This window comes from Mastigoproctus giganteus, chromosome 1, assembly GCF_048544385.1.
Source record: "Mastigoproctus giganteus isolate SK-2022 chromosome 1, ASM4854438v1, whole genome shotgun sequence".
In the NCBI taxonomy this organism is placed as follows: Eukaryota; Metazoa; Arthropoda; class Arachnida; order Uropygi; family Thelyphonidae; genus Mastigoproctus; species Mastigoproctus giganteus.
Window position 1 is genome coordinate 63,961,169 of NC_143575.1, and position 20,921 is coordinate 63,982,089.

The following is a 20,921-nucleotide window of genomic DNA, read 5'->3' on the forward strand; positions in this document are numbered from 1 at the left end:
ACATTATGGTCATACAAGTGTTTTTGATGAGCCAAGAGAAGGAAGGCCATCAACATCCACAGACAGTGAGACAGTTGCAAAGGTTGAGCAGCTTGTGCTGAGTGACAGACGTGTGAAAAATATTTCTTTTCATGTTGCCTGTACTGTCAAGATAAGAAAATGTTAGGAAATGCCAAATTTTAAATTATTGATTGCTGTTATACCAAATATCTCCATGGTATTGTGGAGGACTCAAATGTGACACTCAATGTACCTGTTAGATGGTTAAGTATAGTGCAAATACAATTAAAGATGATTTATTCCGAGCCGACCAGGCTAGCCAGGTGGGTAAAGTGCCTGCCTGGCAATCCAAAGGTCGTGGGTTCGAATCCCGCCTCGGGCTTGGATCAAAGTACTGCAAAAACCTTGGGAAGTGCATTATGGCCACAGAAGCCGATGTGCCAAAATTACCAAAAAAAAAAAAAAAAAAAAAGATTTATTCCGATAAATAAAAAAGAAAAAAAAAAAAAAAATGAAGCTTAATAGTATGTCTTTTGATGCTTCTTTTTATAAGTATAATGTGCAATATAACAAAATTTTTTTGCTGCTACAGAAATGAATTATGATCCATAAGAATACTATAATTCTGTTTTATCTTGGGAGGTTCATAATTTAGAATACCTGTATCCTGAACCATCTTGTGAAAAAGAGGTTCTGTTGTACAGTAGAACCTGTTCTTTTTCAAGGTTTCTTTTTTCAAATCATTATAATATTAATATGTTATTATAATGATTTATGATATTCCAAGTGATCTCACAAAGAAAATTTCTGTTTACATTTCTTATTTTGTATTTCATGTTTAAATACATAATTATACAATGCTATTTAACACTGCATTAAATTATTTTAAAATTTTCTACTTTTTGCCTTGTTCACCTTTTTCAGATGACAGTTAATAGCCTTGCTGAAGTTTTCAAACCACCAGAACCAGTCAACTTGTCTCAGTAAGATAGTTCTGAATGTTTGTGATAATGAAATTAGTGATAATGAATACGTGTTGTCATATGTTAAATAACTTTAAGCCATTTTACTGTGTCTATAAATTACTGAAAAGAAGACTGAGTGGTTTTGCAACCATGTGGGATATGGGGGGGGAAACCTCATTCTGAAAGTGTTATGTTTTTACTGCACTTAGTCTTATTGAACATAAATGAAAATAAAGGAAATAAATGAACATAAAGGAAAAACATAAATGAGAAATATTCTTCCAGAGATATCTTGAACTTAAAGTTGGAGACATAAAAAATGTCCTTGTTTATTTTTGTGGCATGAACTTACTCCTTCCGATCTCAGGTGGAAGGAGTAAGTTTTCCTATGAGTTATTCAGTGTTTTTCAGCCCACAAACATATAAATTAGTCTTTGAAACACTTGTGCAGACATAATACACAGTGGTGTCAATTGTCCTAAGTTGTTGATGCACCTGATAATGACTGAACTATTATTCTTTCACCAGACTTGGTTGTGATCACTTTTTTTTTTTTTAGAATTGCTTATGAATATGACCAGTTGCCATTCACCAACCTGTATGACATTCATTATATGTCTCTGTAACCATCACTTATTTAATCTTTAATGATTGCTAGGTCAGTTACAAGGGGGTAGAGTAGTTGCCACCACATACATTTGTTGTTTTCCTGAAAATAAATTGCCAACTTTTTGGATTTAAGATGGAGGGTCTGTCTGTTTCACTTGATTTGACCTCTTCTGTTTCTCACCATTGTAGCATGTTTGGTGCTATAGATTCTCTCTCTCTCTCTCTCTCTCTCTCTCTCTCTCTCTCTCTCTCTCTCTCTCTCTCTCTCTCCCTTTTTTTGTAAAAAATACCAAAACTGCATTAAAATCAGAATTTTTAACAACTTATATGAATTTCTTATTTTCTTTAATGAATATGGTTATGATAAACATCTCTGAATGGTTTTCCATAATTATTTAGTTAACCATTAAAAAAATAAATAAAAACAGGCTACACTTTACTCTGCTGTTTTCTAATTTGTTAAAAGTTATTAAAAACTATTATCATTATAGATTTACTTTTAATGAAAATAAATTACTGTTTAATTACCAATAAAAGATAATTGCAGAGATAATACATTATAATGAACATCAAAACAATATTTAAAACCATGAGTTGTTCTAAACATACAGTTAAAAGGGTGGTTGAGTGGGAGAAGACAGAGAGTGGTAATCAATGGCCGCTGCTCTTCATGGACTAATGTTACTAGTGGAGTCCCCCCCCCCACCCCAAGATTTGGTGTTGGGCCCACTTTTGTTTTGTGTATTTGTCAATGAAGGTATATCAGACTTAATGTTGAAGTTTGCAGATGATACAAAGGTTGACAGAATTTTTAATGATAGTAATGGCATGCACTACTGCAACAGGATCTAGAAAATTGGGCAGATGGGCTGAGAAGTGGCAACTGAAGTTTAACATTGACAAATGCAAAGTACTGCATATGGGCAGGAGTAACTCCAGAGAAACGTACCAACTGTGTGGTACTACACTTAGGGTGTTAGAAAATTAAAAAGATCTGGGAGTAATTGTGCAGTCAGGTATGAAGTTTTCTGTGCAATGCAGACAGGCTGTAAGAGCAGGGCATAGGGTTTTGTCAATGATATACAGGAATTTTGCTAGTAGGGAAAAGGGGGTGATTATCCCTTTGTATAAGGCAGTGGTCAAGCCACGTCTTGGATACCACATACAGGCTGGAGGCCTCATTTTAGGAAGGATGTAGATTTGCTTGAGTGTGTTCAGGGAAGGGTAACAAGATTGTTGAGGGTAACGAAGGGAACTTTACCAAGAAAGGTTTAAGTTCTGCAAATTGCAGTGGCTAGAGACTAGGCACCTGTGAGGTGATCTGATTGAGGGGGGTATAAGGCCTTGAATGGGTTGAGCACACTGATTTCTGATGAGATTCTTCTGCTTGCTCAGATTATGAACCTGAGGGAGCATAAATGCAAATTGTGCAGACATGATGAAAGATAGTTATAGAATAGATGTGCAGAAATTTGTCTTTAGCCAGTGGGTGTTTAATTTCGGGAACAAACTTCCATCTGTCGTGGTTGTGGAAGTTGATAGCTTAAATAAATTCAACGAGGAACTGAACAAACTTTTAGAGGGAATCAATGTAAGAAATTGTTTTTTTTTTTGGCTGATGCTACATAAGCTTGTATGCTTGTTTTCTTGCATCACATGCCTCCATTACTTCTACAGCTACAAAAAAGTATTAGTACTAGTTTACACGTGTTGTACAGTTGAAGTGATTTTAATGCTGATACAGTCAAATGAAGCATTACGACTTTAAATATTTAATATCGGCATTCCCCGGCTTACATAATACTCGACTTATGGAAATTCGACTTTACATAAGTTTTTACTGGCCGGTGCAAACTTAAAACAATTGTGGAAATGTATTTTGCATCCCGTAGGAATAAATGGAAGTATTGTGAAAATATCGTAATGTGAACCCAATAACAATTTTTTTTTTTTTTTTTTTTGGTCATTCTTTCGAAGACCTCGGAAGTTGAAATTTTCGTTATATAACCAAGCTGTTTATCTCTCTAAAAGGTCATTTTTATAATGGCAATTTCACTACACTTACTTCGTTATCATATGCTCTGTTATAAGAATCAAATTTAGACGCTTTTGTGATATTTTTCTAAATTTCTGGAGTTGACTACCATAAAATAATAAAAACGATTTGCAATTTCTGGTTTATTGGGGTTTTCTGTTAGTGCAATCTATTATAAACGGGTAGTAAACTCAATCTTATTGCATTTGCTATAATACCAATAACTGGAATTCTTTGGGCTTTTACGTTATTATGGTCAAATGAGTTCCCCTTCACTGAAATCTTCAATCATATAAAAAAACATAAATAAATTTACAGAGTCTTCTCTTCATTCCTATTAACTTATTACAACGGTGAAGGGAAAGGAACCAACAGAAAGTGCAAGTGCTGGCAGTGCTAGGAAATGAAACAAAATTGATTTAGAAATGAAGATGATTAATTAAGAAGTATGAAGCAAGACAAAGTTTGTCATCTATCACACGGAATTAGGTCTTGCTGCTTCAACAGAGAATACTGTTTTAAGGGATGGTGCACATATAAAATAACATGTTAAAGTATCAACGCATTTAAGCGCCACCAAAACAGTAGCGGCAGTTCGGTGCGCAACCTGGTTGAACAGAGTTGGGAAATTTGAAATTACGTTTGCGGAAATTATGTCTGAATTAGCGGTGGAACCGGATTACAGGTGGCCGGATTAGTGATGGTCGACCTCTATTTGTAATGTGCTTTTGCCCAGAGAGATTAGAAGTTAGGGCAATCCCCCAAAAGAGATGCATCAACTTGCCTAGAAATCGGAGTGTCACAAAAGATAAGCATGTGAGCAGAAGAATCCTTCTTGTGAGATTAGCATTAGAAGAGACATATGCTGCAAGAAAGCAAACTTATGCAGCATCAGCCAAAAAAAAAAAAAAAAAAAACGCGCTCCGATTTTACCTCTCCGTTCATTCCAAATACCTGTTCACCTCAGCCTTAAATTTATTTAGGCTATCAACTTCCACAACAAAAGATGGAAGTCTGTTCCAACAATCAACTATGTGCTGGCTAAAAGCAAACTTCTGCACATCTATCCTACAACTCTCTTTCCTCAATTTGAATTTATGCCCTTTCAGGTGATTATTCTGAGCAAGAGGAAGAATGTCATCAGCATTGAGCATGCTTAATCCATTCAAGGCTTTATACACCTCAATCAGATCATCTCGTAGGTGCCTAGTCTCCAAACACTGTAATCTGCAAAACTTTGTTCCATTCACTAATCTTGTTGCCCTTCTCTGTACTCTTTCCAACAGCTCTACATCCTTCTTAAAATGAAGCCTCCAGACCTGTATACAGTACTCAAAGTGTGGCCTGACCATTGCCCTTATATAAGGGGTTAATCACCTCCTTCTCCCTGCTAGAAAAATTCCTGTATATCATTGACAAGGCACCATGAGCTACTCTTGCAGACAATCTGCACTGCTCAGAAAACTTCATATCTGCCTGCACAATTACCCCCAGGTCCTTTTCATTCTCTTCTACTGTTAGTGTAGTACCACAGAGTTGATATGTTACTCTGGGGGTTACTGCTTCCCATATGTAGTACTTTACATTTGCCAATGTTAACCTTCATTTGCCACCTCTCAGCCCATCTGTTCAACTTTTCTAGATCCTGTTGCAGCAGTATATTGTCATTAGTGTCATTAACAACCCTGCCATCCTTCGTATTGTCTGCAATCTTGGACATTAAACCGGATATACCATCATCAATATCATTTATAAATACAGAAAACAACAATGGACCCAACACTGAACCCTGAGGGACTCCACTAATAACATTAGTCCACGACGAGCAGTGTCCATTGCTTACCACTCTCTGTCTTCTCCCCCTCAACCATCCCTTTATCTATAGCAGCAATTTGCCTCCAATGCCACACTGCTCCAATTTGGGCAGCAGTCTTCCATGTGCAACAGTATCAAAAGCCTTTCTAAGATCCAAATATATAATATCAATGTTATTCCCTGCATCCAGTTCTTTTGTGACTGCATCATAGTATCCAATCAAATTGGTCAGCCAAGACTTCCCCTTAACAAACCCATGCTGTGTCCGAGTTATAACTGAAGTCTTGTCTAGATGATTGTGCAGTGCTTCTTTAACCAGTGCCTCCATTAATTTCCCTGGAACAGAGGTTAAACTAACTGGTCTATAATTACTTGTGTCGCCCTTTGATCCTTCTTTGTGAATTGTGTTCACATTTGCACTTCTCCAGTGCATGGTACCTCCCCTGAGTCCAAGGAAGCTCTCATGATTATGGCTAAGGGTTTGCTTACTTACTGCCTCCTTTAATATAACTGGATAGATCCCATCCACCCCATATGACTTTCTTATGTTTATCTTCAACAATTTCTCCTCCCCTTTCCTCTCAGTTATTACAAAATCATCTAGCTCACTGTCAGAGGTGAGTTCACCTCTGGCATTCCCCTCCCTGAATAACTCCTTGTGTGTGTGTGTGTGTGTGTGTGTGTGTGAGTGTGAGTGAGTGAGTGAATGTAGAGGCAAAATACTCATTTAGTTTGTTAGCCACCTGAGCAGAATCATCAACATTTCAACCATCGATATCCAGTCGACCAATCTGATTCATCCCCTTCCTTCTAGAGTTTACACATGTAAAGAACTCTTTGCTGTTTTTCTTGGCATCCTTTGCCAAAGATTTCTCATAATTTGCCTTTACCTGTCTAACCTCCTTTAATGATGAAAGCTGGTCTGTAACTTGGTTACAGACCAGCTTACATCTATCATAGATTTCCATGTCACCTATTAATTTATATGTATCCCATGCAGTTTTCTTCTCTGCCAAATGTTTCATTAGCTCATCTGACATCCATTTAGGCCTAAACCTTGAACAATATTTCTTAGTTGGTATGTAAAGCTTAGTAGCTTCCAAGATTATCTTTGAATGCTTCCTATTTTGAATTTGCTTTTGGTAACATCATCAGTTGGTCCAACCATATTGAATTTAAATACTTTCTCAGACCTCCATAGTCGCCTTTACAAAAGCAAAAACACTTCCGTTTACTCTTGATGGTAGTTACATCTTTGAGTAAATCCCACTTCAGCAAACTGTGATCACTGCCACCTAGTGGTTCCTTTATCTGCACATTCTTAATGCATAAAGAATCACTACTGATAATCAGATCAAGAGTATTTCTCCCTGTAGTTGCCTCCCAAACATGATGATGATATAGAAAACAATCATGCAATAAATCCACAAAAGACTTGCTAGTGTGTGAGTGACCAACCCACAAATTCTGCCAGTATCCGGGAAATTAAAATCCCTCATTATAAGACTCTGATTTACTGGCCCACTCTCTTCCCCTGAGCAGTTTTTTATTATACTTAGCATTAGCATTAGTAGAGGCATATGATGCAAGAAAGCAAGCTTATTCAGCATCAGCCAAAAAAAAAAAAAAAAAAAAAACCAACCATTACTCCCATTTCACCCCTCCGTTCGTTCGAAATACCTGTCCAGCTGAGCCTTAAATTTATTTAGGCTATCAACTTCAACAACAAGCGATGGGAGTCTATTCGAAAAACCAACTGCCCGCTGGCTAAAGGCAAATTTCCGCACATCTATCCGACATCCGTCCTTCCTCAATTTGAATTTATGCCCTCTCAGGTGATTATTCTGAGCAAGAGGAAGAATCCCATCGGCATTGAGCATGCTCAAGCCATTCAAAGCCTTATACACCTCTATCAGATCACCTCGCCGATGCCTAGTCTCCAGGCTCTGTAATTTGCAAAACTTAAGCCTTTCTTCGTAAGAGCAACCCTTTGTTCCATTCACTAATCTTGTTGCCCTTCTCTGTACTCGTTCGAGCAGCTCTACATCCTTCTTGAAATGAGGCCTCCAGACCTGTATACAGTACTCACGGTGTGGCCTGACCAATGCCTTATACAAGGGAATAATCACATCCTTATCCCTGCTAGAAAAATTCCTGTATATCATTGACAAGACACCATGAGCTACTCTTGCAGCTCGTCTGCACTGCTCAGAGAACTTCATATCTGCCTGCACAATTACCCCCAGGTCCTTTTCATTCTCTACCACTGTCAGCGTAGTACCACAGAGTTGATACATTGATCTGGGGTTACTGTTTCCCATATGTAGTACTTTACATTTGTCAATGTTAAACTTCATTTGCCACCTCTCAGCCCATCTGCTCAACCTTTCCAGATCCTGTTGCAGCAGCATAGTATCAGTAGTGTCCTTAACAACCCTGCCAACCTTGGTATCGTCTGCAAACTTGGACATTAAGCCTGATACACCATCATCAATATCATTTATAAATACAGAAAACAACAATGGACCCAACACTGAACCCTGAGGAACTCTACTAATAACATCAGTCCACGTTGAGCAGTGTCCATTGATTAACACTCTCTGTCTTCTGCCACTCAACCATCCCTTTATCCATAGCAGCAATTTGCCTCCAATGCCACACTTCTCCAATTTGTGCAGCAGTCTTCCATGCGCAACAGTATCAAATGCCTTTCTAAGATCCAAATATATAATATCAAAGTTATTCCCTGCATCCAGTTCTTTTGTGACTACATCATAGTATCCAATCAAATTGGTCAGACAAGACCTGCCCTTAACAAAACCATGCTGTGTCTGAGCTATAACTGAATTCTTGTCCAGATGATCCTGCAGTGCTTCTTTAACCAGTGCCTCCATTAATTTTCCTGGAACCGAAGTTAAACTAACAGGTCTATAATTACTTGTGTCAGACTTTGATCCTCCTTTGTGAATTGGGGTTACATTTGCACATCTCCAGTTAATGGGTACCTCCCCTGAGTCCAAAGAAGCTATCATAATTATGGCTAGGGGTTTGCTTACTTCCTTTGCTGCCTCCTTTAATATAAGTGGATAGATCCCATCCACCCCTGGTGCCTTTTTTATGTTTATCCTCAGCAATTTCTCCTCCACTTTCCTCTCAGTTATTAGAAAATAATCTAGCTCACTGCCAATGTTTACGTCACCTAAGACATTCCTCTTCCTGAATAACTCCTCATGTGTGAATGTAGATGCAAAATACTCGTTTAGATTGTTAGCCACCTGAGCAGGATCCTCAACTGTTGAACCATCAACATCCAGTGGACCAATCTGATTCATCCCTTTCCTTCTTGAGTTTAAATAGGTAAAGAACTCTTTTCTGTTTTTCTTTGCGTCCTTTGCCAAGGATTTCTCATAATCTGCCTTTGCCTGCCTAATCTCCTTTGTGACTTGGTTACAGACCAACTTATATCTATCATAGGCTTCTATCAGTCACCCATTAATTTGTATGTATCCCATGCATATTTCTTCTCTGCCATATGTCTCATTAGTTCATCTGACAACCATTTAGGCCTGAACCTTGAACAATATTTCTTGGTTGGTATGTAAAGCCTGGTAGCTTCCAAGATTAGTTCCTTGAATGCTTCCCATTTTGAATTTGCTGTTGGTAACATCATCAGTTGGTCCCACTGTATAGAATTTAAATACTGTCTCAGACCATCATAGTCGCCTTTACGAAAGCAAAAACCCTTCCCTTTGCCTCTGATGGCAGTTACCTCCTTGAGTAAATCCCACTTCAGCACACTGTGATCACTGCCACCCAGTGGTTCCTTTATCTGCAGATTCCTAATGCATGAAGAATCACTACTGATAATCAGATCAAGAGTATTACTCCCTCTAGTTGCCTCCCGAACATGCTGGTGTAGAAAACAATCATCCAATAAATCCACAAAAGCCCTGCTAGTGTGTGAGTGACCAACCCACAAATTCCAGTCAATATCTGGGAAATTAAAATCCCCCATTATAAGACTCTCTGATTTACTGGCTCATTCTATTTCCCTGTAAAGTATCTTATTATACTCATCAGAGTCATTAGGCCTATAGCACACTCCTACTCTCAATTTTGATTTACCTATGCTTATGTCACACCAAACTGACTCGACACTGCCCTGTCCATCAATGTCGACTGGCTTCACTTCCTTGGATTTTATGTGTTTTTTAACTAATAGCATAACCCCTCCTATCCTTTCTATACACATTGTTCTCCCCAAAGTCCAGTTCTGCATTCCTTATATCTGTGTGACACCACATCTCTGATATCCCAACAATATCTTCCTTTGATGTTTTGAGCAATACCTCAAATTCATCAAATTTATTTACTAAACTCCTAGCATTGATGTACACGCAAGTATACCTGCACTTGTTTCTATTCTTAGCTACCCTAACACAACTCATGTGTTTACTTGTATCACAGTGACTTCCAGCAGTCTCTGAAATATCCTGCATCTTGTTTTTCAGGCTTCTGCTCATTCCAATAGAAGCAGTGCAAGAATCTCTTTCACCTCTGCCAGTGGCTACTGTTAATCCATTAGTCTTTGTCTCCCCCCAAGCTAGCAGTTTTCCGACCCACCTAACACTGCCTCGATAGCATCAGCAAATATTCTTGCACCCTTTCTATTTAAGTGTATCCCATCCCTGTAGAAGCAATCTCTCCTGTTAACAAGTACATTCCAGGCTGAAAAAAATTCTACCCCTTGAGCCTTGCACAATCTTTCCAGGGCCGAATTGATCGACAAGGCTCTCATCATATACTCCCTCCTATCGTGTCTGGGCAGAATTGCAGACACTTTCAAATTTAACCCTACTTCACGGCTTTTTTTCAACAGTGACCTGTACTTGTTAAGTAATTCTGCTGGTCTCCTACTCTTAATGTCATTAGTGCCAACGTGTACAACTATATCACCTTTTGTGCCCTTAAAAGATGATATCTGCTCTACAACGTCATCAACCCTTGCCCCTGGCAGACATACCCTGGTCCTGTTCCACCTATCCTTTTTACAAAGCATGTTCCCCGTTTCCCTGACAATAGAGTCACAAACAACTACTAGTTCCTGTGGGACCAGCGCATTCTGCCTTGGGGGCTGCCTCTGTGTTGCAAGATGACCAAGTGCAAGCTCTGGCGTTGATGTGGGCAGCTGAGAGCTTGATGGGCCCCTCAATTTATTTCCTTCGAGGGCATCCACCCTGTCCTTCAAGGTCTCATGTAGGCCCATAACAACGCCGAGTTGTCGCCTAATTTCCTTCCACGCAAACATCAAGCAAACAGTGCATCTTAAAAGGCTGTGATTCAGAGGGCAACTGCCCCCCTCAGTTCTCCCCTGAGTCACAGCACTCCCATTAGCTTGAGCCTTTTGCTTTGCTGCTCTGGTCAGAGTCATGATTTCGATTTAAATGTCAGTAAAATTACAATTTCAGAACAAAATTAAAACCTTAAACTTGTATCTTAACACAGTTATAACGCTATATTTATTTTTCAGTATCGAGTGTTATCTACTAGTTCCCTTTATATAACTTCCGTATCAAGTATGTATTAATTATTTGTTACGTTTGTACTCTAAGTCGTTATATGAGATTCAATTGGCCTATAACACACTCCTACTCTCAATTTTGATTTCCCATTGCTTATGTCACACCAAACTGACTTGACACTGCACTGTGCAGTGATGTCAACTGGTTGCACTTCCTTTGATTTTATGTGTTTCTTAAGTAATAGCATAATCCCTCCTCCCTTCCTATGCTGTTTATCCTTCCCGTACACATTGTACTCCCCAAATTCCAGTCCTGCATTCCTTATATGTGTGTGACACCACATCTCTGATATCCCAACAATATCTGCCTTTGATGTTTTGACCAACACCTCAAATTCATCAAATTTATTTACCAAACTCCTAGCATTGGTGTATACGCAAATGGTGCATTTTAAAAGGCTGTGATTCAGATGGCAACTTCCCTCACAGTTCTCCCCTGAGCCACAGTACTCCAATTATCCTGAGTCCTTTTGCTTTGCTGCTCTCTGTCATGATTTCGATTCAATTTCAGTACAAAATTATAACCCTAAACTTATAAACCCAATGCTGTTATAACACTATATATATATATATATATTTTTTTTTTTTCTCAGTATCGAGTATTATATCCGAGTTTCGTTATATAACTTCTGTATCAAGTTATTTTTTAATTAATAATGTTACGTTTGTAAAATCTAAGTCGTTATATGTATTTAGTTAAAAAAAAGTACAATTTAATTGATAATGAAGTTTAACAAGATTAATAAATTTTACTGATTAAATTGGTAATACTATATACTATACTAAACCAACCCTATCAAGTATGGGCTATAACATTGTATTGTATAACAATGGCTGAAATTTATGAATGGTAAATCTACGGACACTTAGTAGCTCACATCTGGTGAGTATGGGCTTGGCACACCCAGGGTCCTGAGCTGGGTATCATCATTCTTCTCTTTCTTGGTGAGTCCCTTCTACTACTGACCCTTGTTCTCTCTCTCTCTCTCTCTCTCTCTCTCTCTCTCTCTCTCTCTCTCTCTCTCTCTCTCTCTCTCTTTCTCTCTCTCTCAGTGTAACTTGGAAATATTTTTTAGCTGGTGCAGCATAAGCCTCAGGCTTCCTTGCACTATTTTAAAATTCAGAATAAACCAAAGATCTTGACTAGGTCTATAAGCTACTTATAGAAAATAATTAATTTTAACAATTAAGTCAATAAAACGGCTAAATATAGTTAAAACTTGCCAGTGTTCGCCGGACCTGCAAAAACTTGTAAAACATGTGGATTGGATACCCTTACCGATACTAAGTAATAACCCACAAAATCTCTATCAAAGTTAAAAATTAAACAAAGTATCATACTAGGAATATAAAGTTACTTCTAAAAATAAATTAATATGCCAATTTAAATCAATAAAACAGCAAAAATATAAAATAAACTTCTCTATTTGCCAGAGCTGTAAAAACTTCGCCTGAACAAGGCTATTCTCGTTTCCAAAGTTTTCAGACAAGACTGAGTTTTAGATGAATTGAAATCAACTAAGTTGTCTTTGTCCCACTGGAGAATTACCTGGAGATCGACATTTAAGGAAATGGTAGGAGATATTTGTGAAGTTGAAACTGATTGAGCTGGGCAAGGTTTCTCAAAATGGAAAGTGGAATGCAATGTGCTATCATTGCAAAACTATGGATAGGATTTCCAGTCAGTGGAAAAAAGTTCATTAATATACAAGAGTAAAAGAGTGGGGGGGAGAACTGAACCTTGGGGGACACAAGCATTAGTGGAGAAGTTAGAAGATGCAGAGCCATCTACCATCACTCTCATTGAGCGATTAGAGAGTAAACTGGATAACCAATTACAAAAAACATTTGGCAAACCATAAGATGGAAGCCTGTTTAGAAGACCTTTATGCCAAACACGATTGAGAGCCTTTGAGATGTCAAGATCAACTGCTTGTGTTTCACTGAACTGTTCCATTGAATTAGTCCATAAATGGGTAACATAAGGCAGAATATCAACAGTGGTTCGACATTGATGGAATCCATACTGGCGATTGTTGATCAGACAGAAGGTTTCGAGGTAGTTTAAGACTAGGCAGTTGATCGATTTCTCCATTACTTTAGAAAGTGTAGAAGTAATTTCAGTGTTGTTGGTTTTTTTAGGAGCATTAGCAACTAAGGCCATATTGCTCTGGGGATGTGTGGTGATCATTCCCCGACCATTCCACATTCTCTGTATTTGGTGGTCACGGGCTCGAACCCCGGTCTAATCAAGAAGTGCGTGCTATGCACTGCTGCTTTCCACCTGACTATGGAGGTGCCGTAATTTCAATAGGATGATAATTGGATGGGAGTGATTTGACACCCTTTTTAGGAACCCTTTTTATGGCCGGATATGAGCAAATTTCCAAGCAGAAGGAAAAACACCTTTGGATAAAAAAGTGAAAAAAAGGCGGCAAAGAAGAGGAGTAAGTTCGGGAGCAGAGGTTTTGAGAACAAGTGGAGAAATACCATCAGGACCTGGAGCTTTCTTAGCATCAATTCATCAGATTCCTTCTAACCTCCTTTTGACAGAAGACCACAGGAGGCATTGAATGGGGCATGGTGGGAAGTGTTTTACCAGATCATTAATACATGAATTGGAAGAAAAATGTAATGCTAGCAGGTCAGCTTTATCCTTGGCTGAAGTGAAAACAGAACCATCTGGTTTTGACAAAGGTGGGAGCAGAGATGGGCAAAATTGCGGCCAATAGCTTTGGCAAGAGACCAGAATACTCGGCTAACATTAGGGCAAGAAACAAGTTTTCTACTCTTAGCCTGTTAAAAATCTAGTTTGGACTGATTAATAACTGCTTTACAATTGTTGTAAGCTTTTGTGTAGGCAGAAAATGAAACTGAAGATTTGGAAACAAGCCTATTGCGATATGCCTTAGCACATATATCGGAAAACCAAGTTTTAGATAAAGGATGAGATTTTAAAGTAGAGTGTGGAATAAAGGATTCCATTCCTACAAGAATAATTTCACTGACACGATCTGAGCAAATTTTTTTTCCCCCCTGTTTATACTCTGGCGCGACAACGATGTCAGTAGACTTTACAATAAATCGTCAACACAAATATTTATTGTATTTAGTATTCATGGGCTTGAACCCCAGTCCACTCAAGGAAAGCGTGCATGCACTCTCGCTCCTGACCATTGGGCTACGGTTGACATCAGAAGTTTTGAAACAGTAATCCAACCAAGGAAAAGAAGAAAAGAAATCTCAGAGATCATCCCATTTTGCATTCTTGTGATGCCAGACAATATGAGGTTGGGAATAGCTATGAGATGAAGGCTCCATTGGAGAAGAGACAATCACCAAGTTGTGATCTGTGGTGCCTAAAAGACCACTCACTTCAACCGTGTACTTAGAAGGGTATTTTGTGAGAAAAAGATCAGGTATGTTGGCTGTATTAGTATTAGTAACAGCCGCATGGTGCAAGAAAGCCTATAGCTTATGCTGCACCAGCCAAAAAAAAAAAATCCAAACAAAACAGTGATAAAAACAAAAAATAAATAACTAAATAATAATAATTAATAAATAAAAAAATAAATAAATAAATAAAAAGGAAATTAAACCTATCATCCTATGCGCTTCCCTTACCCGAACGTACTATCCGGATGACCTTTGAATTTCCCCAAATTATCAGCCTCTACCACCCATGAAGGCAACTTATTCCAGTAATTTATAACTCGCTGGCTAAAATAAAACTTCCTGCAGTCCAATCTAAACATTTCCCCCCGTAACTTGAATTTATGTCCCCTAGTTCTAGCATCATTTATAATCTTGAAAATTTTGTCCTCATTCATTTAACTGACGCCTCTCAGAGCCTTAAACACCTCAATCAAATCTCCTCTAAGGTGTCTAGTCTAGTTTCCAAACTCTGCAACCCACATATTCGAAGTCTTTCTTCATAAGGACGCCCTTTTGCCGATCTCACCAGGCGAGTTACCCTTCTTTGCACCCTTTCAAGAAGCTCGATGTCTTTCTTTAGGTGCAGTCTCCATACTTGAACACAGTATTCCAAGTGTGGTCTAACATAAGCCTTATATAATGCGATAGGACACCATGGGCCTTCCTTGCAACCTGTTTACAATGCTCAGAGAATTTCATGTCTGACCGTATCGTAACACCCAAGTCCCTTTCCTCCAGTACTGGGTTTAGTTGAACTCCACCAAGTGAATAAGTTTTTTTGGAATTACTGTTTCCCAGGTGTAATACCTTACACTTTGTTGGATTAAAGCACAGCTGCCATTTTTCTGACCATTCCTGAAGTCTATCTAGGTCTCTCTGAAGAAGCTCAGCTTGACAGTGATCATTAAATTAGTATGGTTAGGATTGTCCAGTATCCTTGTAGGTAAATGAACAATCTGTGCAAGATCATTAGTAATTGCAAAAGCCTTACCATCTCGACCAGCTGGGTCGGTGTGACTTGAAAATGGAAGCCAGCTGGAGTTTTGAACATTAAAATCACGAAGGAAAATTACCTCTATGTTAGGAAAGTTGAACTGGAGAAAGTCAAGTTGCAAAGAGAGGAAGTCAAAGAGAAAGTGATTAGTGGTGTTGGGAAAACGGTAGGGACAACAGATGAATTTGACACAATGAGGTAGAGAGATTTTAAGCCAGACAGGATCGAAAAGAGGAGATTCCAAATTACCAAATCTCTGACAGGGAATATTAGAATGGATATATGCACAAGTACTACCTTTGAGGCGAAAGGAATTAAACAGCAATTAATTTGAGCAACTGAGTTTCTGTCAGTAAAAGTACATGGGGTTTGGCAGACTGCGAGTGGAAATGTACATTGTTGAGATTAGATTGCTACAAATATGGATGTGGTCGATGGATTGATAAACGGTGCAGTCGGTACTTTAGTATATTTAGAATTTGAGGACGATGAAACAGGTAAACGAATATGGATAAAATTTCCTGAGTCAAAAATAGGACATAACCTTCAATCTTGTTATAAACAATATGCAAAAGATAAACATTTACCTAGTCAGTCCGTACCTATTATAAAACGATCAACTACAATGTCATTCAAGAACAATAGGAAATTAACATGTAGATGTACACAATTTCCTATATTATCTGCTTGTGCTTAAACTATATGTAAATCTTAAGGAGGGACCTTCGACAAAGTTGTATATAATTATGAGAAAGATCGACAGCAACTTGTATATGTGGCGTTATCTCGAGTGACCTCATTGCAAGGTTTATATATTACAAATCCCTACAATGATTTCACATTTCACCACGGCAAAGCTACTAGTAATGTAGAACTTCATGCTGAACTAGATTGCTTGAAAAATAAAAACTACTATCCCTACAAGATTAACTGCAAGATTTCATACAAAGTGGTATGTCTATATTGTCAACGAATGTACAAAGTTTACGGACCCAAGTTCAAGATATCGAAATGGACACAATCTTACAGCAATCCAACATATTGATATTAAGTGAAACGTGGTTGGATAATGATGAACATATATTACTTAAATCATTCCAATGTGTGACTCAATTTAAAAGGTTAGATGTTCGTAGTGGTGGTGTTACGATATATATATATATTTATTTTTTTTTTTCTTTTTTATGTAAACCCCAAACACAAGAGGTATTAGAACCTCTAGTACTTAGTAATGTGCTTGGGCTGGAGGTTGAGAAGATGAAAGAAGATATTTGTTGACACTGGACTTGAACTTCTGTAGACTATAATTTTCAGGAAATACATATGAAGGACGGTTGTTCCAGAAAACAGCAGTTGAATGAATAAACGAGGAAGATGAAAAGCTGGTTCTGTGAGTTTGAAGTTGGACAGTAAATGGATGTTGGCTGGTGACGGCATGTATTCGGACTGTTTTGAAAGAGAGAGTGGGAATTATAGAAGCCAATTCAGAAGAACAGTGCCCATGGAAGTATCTGTAGAAGAGGCATGCAGCAGAAACAGAACTTCTATGAGACAGCGAGTGGTGAGACTCTGTTAGAGATGAATCATTAATTAATCTAACTGCCCTCTTCTGAATGGAATCAAGAAGCCTGAGAGATGTTTTGGGGGTACCACCCCAGATGTGAGAAAAATATTCCATGGTAGGGCAGATTTGCGATTTGTACAGAGTGAACAGCTGTTTGGAAGAAAAGTAATGCTGAGGGCGAAAGAGAAAACCAAGTTTTTTAGATGCAGAGGAAGCAATATTTGTAATGTGCTTGTGCCAAGAGAGATTAGAAGTCAGGGTAATCCCCAAAAGAGATGTATCATTTTGCCTAGAAATTGGAGTGTCACCAAAGATAAGCATAGGAGCAGAAGAATCCTTTTTGCGAGATATAAGACAAGACTGAGTTTTAGAAGGATTGAAATCAACTAAGTTGTCTTTGCCCTACTGGAGAATTACCCGGAGATTGGCATTTAAGGAACTTGTAGTAGATTTTCGAGAAGTTGAAGCTGACTGAGCAGGGCAAGGTTTCTCAAAATGGAAAGTGGAATGCAATGTGCTATCATTGGCAAAACTAAGGATAGGATTTCTAGTCAATGGAAGGAGGTCATTAATATACAAGAGGAAAAGAGTGGGGGGAAAGAACTGAATATTGGGGGACACCAGCATTAGTGGAGAAGTTAGAAGACAGAGAGCCATCTACCATCACTCTCAGTGAGCGATTAGAGAGAAAACTGGATAACCATTTTTTTTTTTTTTTTGTTTTTTTATGAAAACCCCAAACACGAAAGGTATCAAAACCTATAGTACTTAGTACCGTGCATGGGTTGAAGGAGAAGTATGGGGGGAGGGGGATGCCGGAAACTTTGCTCTAGAGACTAAACATGGGTTTCACCACTTCGAGCCTCCAATAAGCAAAGTGGTGGTATTTCACCGGTTGATGAAAGTCATCTACCACCTTTGGCAAACCATAAGATGGAAACTTGTTAAGAATCGAAATCCTTTGAGATGTCAAGAGAAACTGCTTGTGTTTCACCGAACTTTTCCATTGAATTGGTCCATAAATGGGTAACATAAGCCAGAATATCACCAGTGGATTGACACTGACGGAATCCATACTGGCGATCGTTGATCAGACGGAAGGTTTCTAGGTAGTTTAAGAGTTGACGGTTAATTGATCTTTCCATTATTTTAGAAAGAGTAGAAGTAATTGCAATGGGACAATAATTGAATGGGAGCGATTTGTCACCCTTTTTGGGAACTGGGTGGATATGAGCAAAATTCCAAGCTGAAGGAAAACCACCTTTGGAATAAGAAAGTGAAAAAAGGTGGCAAAGAACAGGAGTAAGTTCAGGAGCACAGGTTTTGAGAACAAGTGGAGAAATACCATTGGGACCTGGAGCTTTCTGAGCATCAAGTTTCATCAAAATCCTTCTGATATCCTTTGGACGGAAGACCACAGGAGGCATTGAATGGAGCATGTTGGGAATGGTGGGAGGTGTTTTACAAGATCATTAATACATGAGCTGGAAGAAAAATGGGATGCTATCAGGTCAGCTTTATCCTTGGCTGAAGTGACAACAGAACCATCTGGTTTGGACAGAGGTGGGAGCAGAGATGGGCAAAAGTTGCAGCCAATAGCTTTTGCAAGAGAACAGAATGCTCGACTACCATTAGTTTTCTACTCTTAGCTTGTTCAAACTCTAGTTTGGACTGATTAATAACTGCTTTACAATTGTTGTGGGCTTTGGTGTAAGGCAGAAAATGAAACTGAAGAATTAGAAACAAGCCAATTACGATATGCAACATTCTTCTCTTGAACACCCTTAGCACATTTATTGGAAAACCAAGGTTTAGATAAGGGATGAGATTTTAAAGTGGAGTGTGTGATAAAGGATTCTATTCCTGCAAGAATAATTTCACTGACACGATCTGAGCTTACATTGACATCAGAAGTTTTGAAACAGTAATCCGCCCAAGGAAAAGAAGAAAAGAAATCTCGCAGGTCATCCCATTCTGCATTCTTGTAATGCCAAACAATACAAGGTTGGGAATAGCCATGAGATAAAGGCTCCATTGGAGAAGAGACAATTACCAATTTGTGATCTGAAGTGCCTAAAGGACCTCTCATTTTGACCGTGTACTTAGAAGTGCTGTTTGTGAGAAAAAGATCAAGTGTGTTGGCTGTATGTTTATGATTGTCCAGTATTCTTGTAGGTAAATGAACAATCTGTGCAAGGTCATTAGTAATTGCAAAAGCCTCAGCATCTTGACCAGCTGGGTCAGTGCGACTACAAAACTGAAGCCAGTTGGAGTTGTGAACAATAAATCACTAAGGAAAATTACCTCACAGTTAGGAAAGTTGGACTGGAGAAAGTCAAGTTGCAAAGTGAGGAAGTCAAAAAGCTCCAAGTGATTAGTAGATTTGGGAGAACGGTAGAGACAACAGATGAATTTGACACAACGAGGTATAGAGAATTTAAGCCAGAGGAGATTCCAAATTATCAAGTCTCTGGCAGGGAATATCGGAACGGACATATGCACAAGTATTACATTTGAAGCAAAAGGAATTGTACAGGGAATAATTGGGTAACTGAGATGAGCAGTAGTTGAATCAACTGATAACTGAGATTCTGTCAGAAAAATTACATGGGGTTTGGCAGACTGCAAGTGTGATTAGAATTCAGACAACATATATATTTTTTTTTTTATGAAAACCCCAAACACGAAAGGTATCAAAACCTATAGTACTTAGTACCGTGCATGGGTTGAAGGAGAAGTATGGGGGAAGGGGGATGCCGGAAACTTTGCTTTAGAGACTAAACATGGGTTTCACCACTTCAAGCCTCCAATAAGCAAAGTGGTAGTATTTCACCGGTTGATGAAAGTGAAATGAATTAGCAAGTGTTTGGGAGGTTTAAATCTTTTCGCAGATAATATTAGTTTGACAATTCATGGTGTATTCAATAGTAAGAAAAAGTGGGTGGGACCTGCTGTAGGAAGTAATGAAATTTTTGGATACTGCGTACATGTGGTAAGAATATACCAAGATCCTTGACATAATGTGGCCTCGACAATGCTCCCCCACATACACACTACTCGGACTCCCTCCGTTCACTATCTGGCAGAGTAGAGGTAGCAAGATTATTCACTAGCTGATCCGGAAGCCTCCTAGAAAGTTACCAATGGGTTTGATCCGGTGTACTAACTAGCCGCCGGCCTGTGAACACCATTTTAGAGCTGTACCCTCGAAATGTAATGAAGATTGGATCTTGCCACGATATTCATCAACGTGAGGAGCCAACTGTCATCAGCACACCACATATCTTTGCACAACATAATAGCAGTAATGCAACAGCATTATCAGATGAAATCGGAAACATTTTTGTATATTTATGCAAATTCAATAGTGAATCTGTTTTCATCGTTGCCATATACATCACTCCAGGGATGTCATTAGATGTAATTCAAAAATTCATAAACAAGAATTTGATGCCATATTCCATTGAAGGTGCAAAGTTATTGGAAGAGCCACTGGATCACATACCTGTAGTTCTCGCTTGTGATTTAAATCTAGAATTAAATTCTGAGGTTGGAAAGAAGTGTTGTAAATTTATGAAAGATGTCTTCAACTTAGATATTAAGTCAAATAATTTAGTAGCATTAGTAGAGGCATGCGGTGTAAGAATACAAGCTTATGCACCATCAGCCAAAAAAAAAACCCTCCCATTCATTCCGAATGCCTGTCCAGCTCAGCCTTAAATTTATTTAGGCTATCAACTTACACAACAAAAGATGAAGTCTTTCTGTTCCACCAATCAACTGCCAGCTGGCTAAAGGCAAATTTCCGCACGTTATTCTACAACTGTCTTTCCTCAATTTGAATCTCTGCCTCCTCAGGTTCTTAATCTGAGCAAGAAGAATCCCATCAGTATTCAGCTTGCTCAACCCATTCAAGGCCTTAT

The 20,921-nt window shown here is 38.5% G+C and overlaps 1 protein-coding gene across 4 annotated transcripts in view; it reads left to right on the forward strand.

The window, feature by feature from the left end:
• Vps13 (vacuolar protein sorting 13C) overlaps positions 1 to 20,921 on the forward strand; it is a 1,645,987-nt gene that overhangs the window by 362,007 nt on the left and 1,263,059 nt on the right. For all 4 annotated transcript variants that reach the window (XM_090373229.1, XM_090373247.1, XM_090373239.1 and 1 more), the window contains exon 17: positions 925 to 983. In XM_090373229.1, the coding sequence (XP_090229355.1) occupies positions 925 to 983 (59 nt within the window). The remainder of the gene's footprint in view (positions 1 to 924; positions 984 to 20,921) is intronic.